Raw genomic sequence first — 13,363 nt, forward strand, 5'->3', positions numbered from 1 at the left:
TAGAAGGTGTGACCCTCAATTTGCCACAGCTTTAAGCTCATTTCCTGTAAATATTTGCTCGGACTCCAAGGCAGGAGCTTCCGTGAATGTCATGTGATTCTATCTTTAAGAAAGGAAATCATGGCTCAGTGGTTAAGCGAGCACACTGCTTATGAAGGACCTGTGTTTGGGTCCCAGCACCCACGCTGTTGGCTCCCAGCTACCCGAAACTCCAGTGCTAGAGGACCAACCCACTCTTCTGGCCTCTGAGAGCACGTACACTCAGGTGTACAAACTCATACCCAGGCACACACATAAAATAAAATATTTATATAAAAATGGAAGTCACAGCAGAGGAGAAGGATTAAGAGAAACTCAGCTGAAGCCAGAAGGTAAGCATTGAGCCCTGTCTCCTGCTGACACCCGTGTGCTTGGTATGGTACCTGCAAACTTGGCTGTCCCTTTTGCTTGTCGATACCTGATTTGCTATTTGGAGAGTAAAGAACAGACAACCAAGCAAGCAAGCAAGCAAGCAAGCACATTTATTCACATTCTAGTTTCTCTTCCGTTGCTGTGATAAAATACTCTGACAGACAGCAGGGGACGGCGGGTCTATTTGGCTTACAGTCTAGGTTCTAGTTTATTTTTGTGGGGAAGGCCAGGCAGGAACTTGAAAACAGTCAGTCACATTATATCTACAGGCAGGGGCAGAGAGGAGCAAACGTGTGCTTCCTTGCCTGTGCTCAGTTAATTTCCCTGCTCTTACACTATTCAGAACCCCCGCCTTGAGTCCTCCCAGGCCATTTACTTAAGACAACACCCCTATACACCGTGTCCATAGGACAACTCAATGTAGACAGTCCTTCATTGAGACCATCGCCTAGGATGATTCCAGGTTTTATCAAGTTGACAACAAAGAACTGACCTTCACTACCCCTGACCAGAACATTTGTCCTTCAGGAACTCAAAGAAGCTATTCCATGTTAGAGTCATTCCTGGCACTGATACTGGTTTCACAACACAGTTCAAAGCTAAGTGTGACAAAGGTAACAGCCCAGGGCACAGACCCGCCCAGGGCACAGACCCAACCAGGGCACAGGAGGCTCTAGTGGGTTTAATTCAGAATTCCTACTGCAGTGAATACTTAATTTTGAGCCTATTCATAAATATTTCTAAATGAGATTTTTGGCAATTGCTCTTTGGGTAAGTGTACGTGTATTTGACGCCGGGAGAATATTATTCACATGACCATAATCAATGAAGCAGAAACAGAAAATAACTCCTTAGATGTGAGGTCTCCTGAGGATACTTGTCCCAGTGGAAAACCTTTTCCTCTGCTTATGAAAATGACGAGTAGCATAGCTTGGTGATGAATGCCTGTAATCCCAGGACCCATGAGCTGACAGTCATGATTTCAAGGCAGCAAGACTTTGTCTCCAAATAATCAAGTGAACACAAAGAAGACTTCAATTGTTTTTTCTTTTTACAGTTTTGACTTTGTTCCAACTCATTAACAAATAAGTAACTTTGGCCCAATTTTTTTTAAAAAACAGCACACAAATACACCTTTACCTGGCTCCAAAGTCCTTGCACTGCATGCTTTGAGCACGCCTTCACCATACCTCACTTTGGCAGTTCCATCAATGCAGTTGAAAGGCCAGCCAGCTTAGAGACATAAATGAGGTTTAAACTTGCATCAACGCTGGTTCCTATGTCCAGATTCTAGACCTGTCTCTATACCGTACCTTTGCATAAAAGCCAAACACTGAGTTTATGAGCAGCCTAGGCCAGGGCAGAGGGACATAAAGGGGATGGTGTGTGACTGTGTGTAACTATCAATAGATCTGTGTGATTCTGTATTCTGCCCCGTCCCTTGGGGTGTCCAGGTGCCACTGGACACCGAGCCAGAAAGGATGAAGCAGTCCAGAACGGAGCAGGTAGGGTCTGCAGGATTGCAGTCCAGCTGGGAGTGTCCAGCGGGGACCAGGAGGGCACCGGACAGAGGATGAGACCGTCTCGGAGGATTTTAGTGTTACAGCCCTCTTAGCTGAGAACTATCCCAACAAAACTAGATGCTACTCAGCGAAACAGCTTATGCCAGTTTACTCACGAAGGATAAGGACTGTTATGAACCTTGGGAAGTGGGAAGAGATTTTCAGGGTGAATGCATTTCATTGGCTGCAGCTAAGATGCTGGCGATGCTCTATTTACATGAAAAGGAATTCCAGGTGCCAGCCTACATGACCACCTAGAGTTCCGGAGACAGGAGGTCGCAGCTACAAGCTACAAGCTACTCAGAACAGGGAGCAATCCTTACCAATCTCAAGAAAGAGATTTCAAGGGTTAGGATATATATCCACCTCACTCTCACTCCGTGCCACTTTCCCGGTGGCACAGTTCATGTGCCCCACAGATCTGAAGAAACTGAACCATATTTTTGCTACCGTCAGCACATTTCAAAATAATGCTGCTTCTTCTTCGAGACTCTCTGTTCCCGTCTTCCCCTGACCTTACTGTGTAGCGCAGGCTGGCTTCCAGTGCACGATAATCTGTCTCAGCCTCCCAAATGCTGGAATTACACACACCTGCGCTCCCCTGCTCAGCTCAGAACTTTTCAAAAGGGAAACTTTAATATCAAATATGCAGATACCATTCTATGCCTTTTGCTAGCAGCATCTGTAATTGTGTATCACTGGCCCACTTTAAACTAGGTTTGTGGCAGACTCGGGCTCACACAAAAGACAGAAATCAAGCTATTTGAAAAGGAAAAAAATTTTAATTAATTTATTGTTTGACAATTTCATGTATAATGTACTGATGACTCTCACCCCATGATTCACACACACAAGTCCCACTCCCAGTCACGGTTTCTTTATTTTGTGACCCACTGAATTTCACCGGGGCCATTCACATGAGCATGGGTACAAAGCTATCCACCGGCTACTTTAACTGAAGACGATGTCCCCTTCACCAGCATCCATCAGTTGTTTCCCAGGGTAGGATAGGGTCCTGGGAGCCTCATAAAAGGGAAACTAAAAAATAATTATTAGCTAGAAGCTGGTTAACTAAGGAGGAGTAAGATGCAAAAAGACAACTAAATAGCAAGTGCTTTAAAAAGCAGGAAAGGTGCTGAGGAAAGGGCTTTATTTATTTAATCACTTTACCTGACCACAGCCCCCTCCCTCCTCCAAGTTCCTCCCTCACACACCTCCTCTCCCCATTTCCCTTTCCCCTTCTCAGAGAAGGAGAGGACCCCCATGGGTACCAATCCACCCGGGCACATCAAGCGCAGCAGGACTACTTCCTCTCCCAGGAGGCCTGACAAGGCAGCCCAGCTACAGTAAAGGGATCCAAATGCAGCCAAAAGTCAGAGACAGGGCCTGCTCAGATTGTTGGGGACCCACTTGAAAAACAAGCTGCAGATCTGCTATGTGAGCAGGGAGTTTACACCCAGCCCATGTGAGCTCTCCTAGGTCCAGGTTAGTTGACTCTGTAGGTCTTCTTGTGGTGTCCTTGATTCCTCCGGCTCCCTCAATCCTTCCTCTGACTTCTATAAGACTGCCCACGCTCTGCCTATTGTTTGGCTGTGGGTCTCTGAATCTGTTTCCATTTCTCAGGCTTTTGTCCCAGCTACACATTTCACTATGCCTATGGTTGCAATATATAAAATGTGTTCTGGCCAGTGTGGTCGTGTACACTTGCAGTTACGTCATTAGAAGGCTGAGGAGGGCAGGAGTGGAGTCTGGAGCCAGCACGAGCTATACTGTGAGACCCTGTATCAAAACAAACAAGTGTCTTACTGCATTTTTTGCTAGAAAGACACTCACTCCTTGGGTAATCTGAATTGTTACAGTCATTTGTCTCTTGTCTGACATTTAATCTGCACTTGGGAAGCAGAGGCAGGTGGATCTCTATGAATGGACAAATTAACTGAACAGACACTTGTCCAGTAGGAAAAACTATGAAATCAGAACTTAATATGGCAAAGCTTATCCGAGTTAACTTGATGCATACATACTCTGCTTGCTCTCAGGTATTCTTACATACATGCATCCTTTAAGATGTGACAGGGAACATGGGGAGGGTACAAGCACCCACAGGAAAATAAGAGAAGCAATCTATTTATATATCCCATGCATATCTCATTTCAACCTTAGAGGAGGAAAAAAGGAAAACCAACAAAATCTATTCATTTTGATTGTTGCTTACAGATGCCCCACCAACTTCCTACTTTAAGAGACTGAAATGCTTTGTTTCTGAAATGGACTTAAGAATGTCTATTAATTTGAAAACTGGGCTCACAAAAAAAAAAATTAGCCTAAATACAGCTAAATACAGGGCAATTTCTTAAAAGTAGCAGCAATGGCACCAACTCAACTAATAGAAATAATGTAAACTCCAATTGACAAAGTTGGAAAAACTGTAGGAACCATTCTCTTAAAAAGATAACAGCACATTCTCCTTAATTTTTTTTTTTTTTAAGACAGGCTCTCTTGTAGCAGTTTGGCCTTGAATTCTCACAGCCATGGATAACCTTGATATTTCTCATCCTCTAACTCTAGATTAATGAGATTATAGACAAGCACCACCACAAAGTTTTCTATAATACTGGAGAGCAAACCCAGGGCTCCGTGTGCATTAAGTATCAACTGAGCCTGAGCCCCAAAAGCCATTTTTCAAAAATAATTTTTTAATGTGGAAGAAGGGCACACCCACACTTGTATGTGAATGGAAGCGACGTCAAGTGTCCTCTTCAGGGACACCATCCACCTTCTTTGGGACAGGGCTTCTCTAGAGTATTCCAATGAGACTGGGCTGACTGGCCAGCAAGCCCTAGGGATCCTCCTGTTTCCACCTCCTCAATGGGATTACAAGTCTGCACCACCATACTTGCCATTTTCATGTGTCCTGGGTATCTAACCTGGTCCCTATACTTGCAAGACAAGCACTTTACTGGACTAGACTCCCATCCCAATAATCAACATTTAAACGAGCATGTTAATTATACATTCTGGGTTTCACTACGACATTTCCATTCTCTTGCTCACCTCCCACTCCAAATGCCCTTCTTCTGTTCAGCTATCCCTCTTCTCCAACCTACCCCCAACATGTGTCTGAGTTTCATTAGGGCTATTTACAGGAGCACGGAACTTTATAATGGCTACACCACTGTGGAGCCCTCCCCCACTGACTATGCAAATGTCTTTCCCTCCCTCATTGGCTATGCGTAAGTCCTGGGGGGGGGGGGGGTGGATCAATAAGCAACTTTTAACAGGTGTAAGTTTTAACAATTCTAAGTGGGTTTAAGTGATACAGATGTTTAAGTGATACACTGTTTCCTTCTAATTAGGAATTAGTTACTTTATAAAATAAAGGAAGGCTAGAGAGATAGCTCAGTGGTCAAGAGTGGCTAAGTGGTGCTTTCCCAGAGAACCAAGTTTGAAATCCTAACAACCACAGTGACTCACAAACATCTTAAAGCCAGATTCACGGTAACTGTGGTGGTGTAAATGAGAACGGCCCCCACAAGTTCCTATATTTGAATGCTTGGTCCCCAATTGATGGAACTGTTTGGGAAGGATTAAGTGTGGCCTTGTTGGAGGAGCTGCATCACTGTGTGGTTGGGCTTTGAGGCTTCAATGGCCCACACCATTCTCAGTGAACCCCCCTTCTGCCTCACCCTTGAGGGTCAGGATGTTTGCTCTCAGCTACTGCTCCAGAGCCAAGCTTCCCACCATGATGGGGACCAGGAGGCCCCAATTAAGTGCTTTCTTTTGTAAGTTCCCTTTGGTCATAACCAAGACAGGATCCAGGCCCTCTGCTGCCTTTGCAGGCACTGCATGCACACAGTACACCTATATCCATGCAGGCCAAACACCCACACACATAAAAAACTTTTTGAAAAAAAATTAAAAATGTCTCAATAAATAGTAGTACTGAACTGTTACAAAGAAATGTTCTTCAATAAAAATTTTATTCCATATAAAACATTTCCCAAAAGAAATATTAGCATAGTGTTAAAAATAAATCAGGTAAAGTTGTGAAGCTGTCTGACAAAGTCAAACACCTTTTCATTTCTTGAATGACTCCTTTGCGTCCCCCCCCCCAGTCCCATGTGCAGCACAGTGAGATCCAGGCATGAGCGCTGACTCACTGTTTGAAGTGTGCTTTCAATGGATGCTGTCAGCATGATAACAGCATGAAGCTGTACTTTGTAATCAAGTACTGCAATCTATGTACATCATGTGCACATGTGTGTATGTTACATATATATTTCCATTTAATAAACTTAGTGCCAACACACTAAACTTCACAGGATTTATTTTAAATGATTTCTGGTTCCAGATAATTAAAAACCACAAACTGTATGGCAACTATAATACATACACAGTTTTGTTGGGAGTTTTATGGTTATCACATAACGGTGGCATATACTTTTAAAAATACAAGTGACGTATATAGCATAAGGCTCTGTGGTAGGATCAGAAGTTAAAGACACACATCAGAGAAAGGGTCAGAAGACCGAGGTGCGTCCTATTGGAAGTGACCCCTTCCTCCCAGTGACTGACTAGACACTAAAATGTCCAAACAATAAGTTTCTGGGCCGCCTAGAAAAGAACTAAACTTCACTAGTAGTAGTTAGCGAGGATAGACTATCACATTAACATTGAATCTGGTGGTAGCCAATGGCTCACTCCTTTTAGACTTGAAGCAACATGGCAGATCTCTCAAAAATTTACTCATTAAATATAGTTTAATTATTTTTTTTACCAATCTCCTTTTGAAAATGTAATTCATATATGCTGCAACTTCAGAAGTCTGAATTCAAAATCAAGTATGAAGGCAGTAGTTGAGAAAATCGCGTCAGAATGCTTTGTCTGTTTTCTGTACAAACCAGTACATAGCTCTTCTATGATACAACAGGGAAGAAATGATCCTAAATATATTCAAGTAACGGCAGAAAAATACATTGCTATTTGAGGCAGATCATGCTAAAATATAATTTACAATGATTAGTTTGCATTTAGAATGGTTACTGTTCTTTAAACCAATGAAATTAATGTTACATTCTGCAGCATTTTTACCGTTTTTCGTACTAAGCATTCATTCCTTGGAAAACTAAGAGTGGAAAAGCAAATGACACAACCCTTTCTCTTTGCGTTACCCACTGTCATACATATGCAAACAAAACAGCCTCAAGACTCTTCATGTTAAATGAAGACAAATGGATACGAAGGTAGATAACAGGTGAGCTTCCAGCTACCATCAACTCAAGGTTTTTAATAACAAGAAGATTTACAAGGCAAAATAAACATCTGATTTAAAAACTGCCATTCAGGATAACTCTGTGGTCCTTTTGCACTTTGAGACTAGTAAGGACTGGATCTTTAAAAACCTCAAGAGGCCTCTGAACGAGGGAGAAAATCCTCCATGCTTTAAAAATGTCAACTTGTTAGGATCCACACAACTCCTATGCTGGCTGGTGTAACAGCAGGTGTTTCCTGTCACAGAACAACGAGCCATCTCCCACAGAAGCAGTTTCTTCAAGCTAGCCACACACTGATGTCAATCAGCTTGCCCAGGACTGAAACTGCAGCGACCCTCCAAAAAGCAGCGTGGACACCTCACCCGAAAAGGTCTTTCAAATCATTGCTAGCTGAACTGCTACTGGTCATAGTAGTTGGTGGTTGTGCAAAGTTCTGTGGGTTAAAGAAAGGATTTCCCTGCATGCCAAAAGCAGACTGTCCCATCACATTCACCGGCGCGACCATGGCTGCGCTGCCCATTACTGGAGAACCTTGAGGAGGTACAAACTGATTCAGCCACTGATTTGGTTTCTGCTGAGACAGCTGGTTCATGCTAACTTTGGGTTTCTGTGGGCCGAAGAGATTATTAAGGGCAGACATATCGGCTGGTCTCTGTTGAGTTTGCTTCACGCCAGCAGGAGGGCCACTCAAAGAACCGAAGTTTGACAGAGTGGGAGGCGCTCCCAGTGTCATCGTGGTCACTCCAGGTGTGCTTGTGCCACTGAAGAAGTTCTGGTTTGGATTGACTGGCATGCTGAACCCTGAAGACTGAAAGCCCATGTTGGCGTTTAGGCCATTTGTCAAATTTCTCTTTGTGTTATCAATTGGTGTAGAATACATCATGCTAAGGCCCGTAGAAGGAACAGAAGTGAAGGTACTTGAAGCAGAAAGCTTAGGAGTGCTGACAGAAAGGCTAGTCAAAGATGACATGTTTTCCATCAATGTGTCTGTCAAGTCCTTAGTCTGGAAAATAGGAGTAAATTACTTTACCTCCAAGAAATCCAAATCACTTCCCAATTAGTAAGCATTTGACAGAGGACACGACAAAGGAAACATTACAGGTAATTTGATGACCTACACCAAGTCAGTAAACTATGGCCTGCAGACCAAAACAGTGACTACTAGGTCACAGAATTTGTATAAGCAAATTCTGGCAATTGACTTGATGGCAGGACAGGGTTAAGTCTGAACTACAGTTAAATGAAATGCTCCCAAGACAGAACCGTACTCTTCTCACTAGAACTGTATCATAAACAGGATAATTTTATACTTTTTTTTTAATTTCATCAATATTTTTGGAGATTTATTTCCTCTGTTCTTCTGTAAGTACCTAACAGTTGTTCTCGATTTTGCCCTTTAACGTGAAAACGTTTTTCCTCCGAGGAAGAACTGCAGTGACTGAGAGATGATAAGAGGAAGGGAAGTCAGAGATTTGACAGTGAGTGGACTCTGCAAGGAGGAGCCTTCTGTGGAGCAGCAAACCAGTGTCTAGAACAGTGCCCCAAACACAGAGGGCAATCAACGCGGTCAGGCCATGGAGGTGCCTCTTCCTAACCACACTGCACAGCCAGTTCGAACTGCAAGGCTGGACACAGGCCTCCAGCCGAGAAATACTTAAGGAGGTGAACAGAGCACCCTGGTAACGGCACTATGAGCCCACAACTTTTCTCAAGAACCACTAGCTAACCTCATTTCCTCTCTGGTAGCCAGCACTGAGACTAAACATTAACTACAGGCAGGTTACTCGGGGTTGCTGAAAAGCCTTTTCAGTTATGTCTTTATCATATTAATACTTTGAACACATCTGTACAACCGCTGTTGTTTAACAGTCTACGCCTCTCCAGTAAGATGCTTCAGACTAAGCAAAACCAGCAAACCTGTTTGACAGGGGCGATGGGAGTGTGCACTTGAGGCTTGAGAGGCTGCTGGCTTTTCAACTTCTGGGCCTGCTCCTGTTCTTTCGCTAATTTCTGTTTCTCTTCAAGTGTAAGCGACCCCTTAAAGCAAAACAAAACAAAAATCAACCACAACTTTATGCCACATTGGAAAACGAGGTTTCTTTTCTGCTGAGGTCTGTGTGTCAGTCCACTTAGCAATGCTCACCATTTCAGTGGAAACTAGCACTCTAGTGCTGAGTCCACACTGACCTCAGTTGAAAACCACAGGATCTGCCACACCATTTCTAGTGTAAAACAACGTTCACTACAATTAGCAATTTCTAGTTCAACTTTAAAATCTTGGTCCAAAAAGCTATTGAGTCAGGTCTAGTGGCACAGACCTGTAATCCCAGTTATTCGAATGCCTGAGGCAGGAGGATCACAAATTCAGTGACTGTCTGGAATACAGAGTGAGTTCAAGACACTTATAAAGACAGTGTCTCAAATCACAAACTAAAAAGAGGAGCAACAGGGCTGGCTAATGGGTAAAGCAGTTGGAGCACCTCAGTTTGCACTCCAGAACCCAAGAACAGAACCCAAGAAAAGCTAGACACAGTAGGATGTATCTGTGATCCCAGCATCCTACAGGGAGAGAAAAAGTAGAGAGAGGAGAATTTCAGGAAGCACAAAGGCCAGCCAGCCTGGCTACACAGCTGCAAAAAAGAGATTTTGTCTCAAATAATGTAGGAAGCAAGCAGTAAGACCTGAGTTGTCCTCTGACCTCCACATGCACACCCCCACACACACACCCACACACACACAAGCACACACAGGAAAAAAGGCAAATGAGATGACTCAGCAGGTAAAGGAGCTTGCCACTGAGTCTGATGACCTGGGTTCAATTCCTGGGTCCTACATGGTGAAAAGGAAGACAAACGACTCTCACAGTTGTTCTCTGATCATCACACGAATGCTCTGGTGTGCATACATATAACCACATACAAAATGAGTAAATAAATAAATATAGTAAATTCAAGTAAAAAGTGGGCTGAAGATGGAGCTCAGTGCTAGAGTACTTGCCTAGAAATTTCAAAGCCTTCAGTTCAATCTCAATACCACAAAAAATTTTAAGTAAATAAGCAACGACAGAAGAAGTAAACATTCTTTTGCTGTCGATGTCTGCATCAAGTTGATTATGAGGAAATATCAGGCAATTCTAAGTTGACATCATGCTATACTCAGTAACTGGCAAGGTAAGAGAGGTGTGATGGCGTGAGCTCATGACCACGGCTTGTAAGGGTGAAAACAGGAGACCAAGAGGTCAAGGCTAGCCCCTGGCTACTGAGCAAGTTTAAGACTAGCCTGAGCAACCTAAAAACAAAAGCAAAAAGACAACCTCAGTGAACATCTGAAGGTCATAAAAGTCAGGTATCACCTCAGAATAAAAACAAAGAAAGGCAAGGCTACTGGGCTAACAAAGAATGGGCAGTAACTTGGTATTCACCCTGACAGGAATGCAGGAAGAAAAGAATTCCAATTCTGCAAACCCGGGGCTGGAAAATGGCTCAGTGTTTAGCTCCCAGCTGCCTGCAACTCCAGCAACAAAGGACCCAACACCCTCTCCTGGCTTCTGTGGGTCACTCATGTGGGCAACCTCCCGCCACCCCCCCCACACACACATACACACACACTCAGCTACTAAAAAGCAGTAACTCAAGAGACATGACAGGCACATAACTGCACATGCAGGCACCAGCGGACTTAAGTACAAAGGAAACCAAAACAGCTTACACAGTCCTTCCCAACATTTCCATTCACAAGGATAGTTACAGACCGTTCCTTGTTAAGGAGATCCAAAGTATTTCCCAGCAAATACATCTGGTTTATAGACGCCTCACAATAGAAATATTTTTTTTAAATAGAGAAACTTACTCTTTTCTGTTTACTCTGCAACCCATCTTCTTTACTTTCCGATTCACCACCAGTTAGAAGGTCTGCGCCCATGTTATTAAAGGCCTTATCAATCTGGTGAAACACAAATCCAACACTTGAAGATGTCGCAATAAAAGTCATTTTGTTCCTTAAAGATTAAGGACTATTAAATGAGGCACACTCTCAAGACATTTCCTATAAAATAAATGTCTTCTTACCTGGTTTCCTGCATGTATAACTTTTGTCTCCTCAGAAACACTCATTTGACTTCCTATGTCCAAAGACCTACAAGATGGAAAGAATTAAAGAAGGATAGTTAAAAGAAACACTTTAGCTTCAGTCCTTAGCTCAGATTTCTCCACTAATTTCTACTGTTAATGTCTGCTTATAATAATAATAATAATAATAATAATAATAATAATAATAACAACAACAACAACGATGATAACATAACATCTGGGCAATGAAAGCCTGAGGACCTGAATTTCATCTCCAGAACTATGTAAAAAACCAGCTGCGGCAGCACGCATCTTAAATCTAGCAATCCTATAGCAAGGCATGAGCAAAGACCAGAGAATCAACTGGACGCTCCAGGGCTAAACGGCCTATAGTAACAGCACAGCAGAAACAACAGACCCTGGTTTAAAAGCACAAGGACAGCCACCTCCTAAGAGCTGTCCTCTGGGCCCCATTAGTGTGCCTTGGCATGCATGCATCTGTGCTCACGTACACACATCACACACACACACACTCTCCCTCTTTCTCCCTCTCTTAAAATACACGACACAGAGACAGACTGAGAGACAGACATAAATTTTAGAATAACTTCACATGGGTTCTTTCTTTTAATTCAGTGTCTAGGATTTAGGCCAACAGCCTAGAGAGATGGCTCAGCAATTAAGAGCACTTGCTACTCCTCCAGCTGGCTTCCATTCAGTTCCCAGAACCCACATCAGGTAACTCCAGTTCCAGAGGGATCTAATGCCAATTCTGCATTACAAGGTACCTACACACACAGGCGATACACACACACTGGCACACACACATATTGTAGATAAATGAATGAACCTTGGGGGAAATATTTAGACCAGTGAGATGGCTCCACAGGTTACCAGACTCATGCCAAGCCTGACAGATGAACTCAATTCCCTGGGACCCACACAGTGGAGGGAGAAACTAAGTCCTCCAAGCTGCCCTGCGACTTCCACACATGCCATACACACACAATTCATACACATCACATACACATTAAAAATAAACACATGCCCTTTACGGTTTTTTTTAAATTAATTTACCAGAAAAATATAAAAATGAAAAACTATACTAGTACACCACAAATCAAAGTAAATCAGCTATTACTGTTGAAGATTTTAATGTCACTGAGAGACAGATACAGGCTGATGATTAAATTTAGAGTACACTAGGAAATGCTGTGATATGAGCAGATATACAGCTTGGAGAGAAAGGATTCAGAAAGGAAAACCAAAAAGGAAAGGACTGCTTTGCCCATCCAATACAAATTCTCAACATTAAAATTTTGTTTCAGGCTGAAGGTATAAACTTAATGGCAAAGGTCATGTTTCATATGCACAGGGTTCCACAGCCAATGCACGGCAACAAAAATAAAGTTTCCACCTAAAATACATTTCAAACAGTAATTTTTTTTTTAGTGTTAATAACCAAATCTTATTTATTCAAATATGGTTTTCTCTCACTAAATATTTAGCAACAGCTAGGATACAAAGTGAATAAATAAATGTAATAAATAAGAATAATAATATACATTTGGGCAGAAAATATTTTAGTTAGTCAAAGGTGTATGCTACATAGATTTGCTGCAGATATACTGGAAATAATGTTCAGGAATGTTATATGAGATTCCTTACACAATTTTATGTTGTTTAAAGGGATCAAAAATCTTGATTCTTTATAACTTCAAAAACTAACAATGCTAGTTAAATTAGCTGTGGGGTGCATCAATTGACTGAGTAGTTTGAGGTCATATTACATGCCAGTCTCCTCATTCCTCCCTGTGGTGGATCCACGCATGCCTGACTCAATTTCTCTGAAACAGTAATTTTATGGTGTTATGCATCCAACCTCACAGACATCTAGAGCACAGACAACAGAGACACCAGAGCTGTTTTATCTGTTACTTCTTGGGTATTCATCTCTGTAAGTCTTTACCTTGTAGTGGGACAGAAGCTACAGATTCTGTCTGGAGACGTTTCTCATGATTCATGCGATTCTCTGACTTTCAGATGCCTC

At 42.6% G+C, this 13,363-nt stretch overlaps 1 protein-coding gene across 2 annotated transcripts in view; it reads right to left on the reverse strand.

The window, feature by feature from the left end:
* Positions 1–5,934: 5,934 nt before the first annotated feature.
* Scyl2 (SCY1 like pseudokinase 2) overlaps positions 5,935–13,363 on the reverse strand; it is a 48,183-nt gene continuing 40,754 nt past the window's right edge. For both annotated transcript variants that reach the window (XM_055627801.1, XM_055627802.1), the window contains 4 exons: positions 11,314–11,380; positions 11,096–11,188; positions 9,164–9,283; positions 5,935–8,249 (listed from right to left, as the gene is read on the reverse strand). In XM_055627801.1, coding sequence (XP_055483776.1) covers positions 7,605–8,249; positions 9,164–9,283; positions 11,096–11,188; positions 11,314–11,380 — 925 coding nt within the window. In that variant the 3' untranslated portion in view covers positions 5,935–7,604. The remainder of the gene's footprint in view (positions 8,250–9,163; positions 9,284–11,095; positions 11,189–11,313; positions 11,381–13,363) is intronic.

Source organism: Psammomys obesus, unplaced genomic scaffold (assembly GCF_907164565.1).
Source record: "Psammomys obesus unplaced genomic scaffold, mPsaObe1.curated_primary_1811, whole genome shotgun sequence".
In the NCBI taxonomy this organism is placed as follows: domain Eukaryota; kingdom Metazoa; phylum Chordata; class Mammalia; order Rodentia; family Muridae; genus Psammomys; species Psammomys obesus.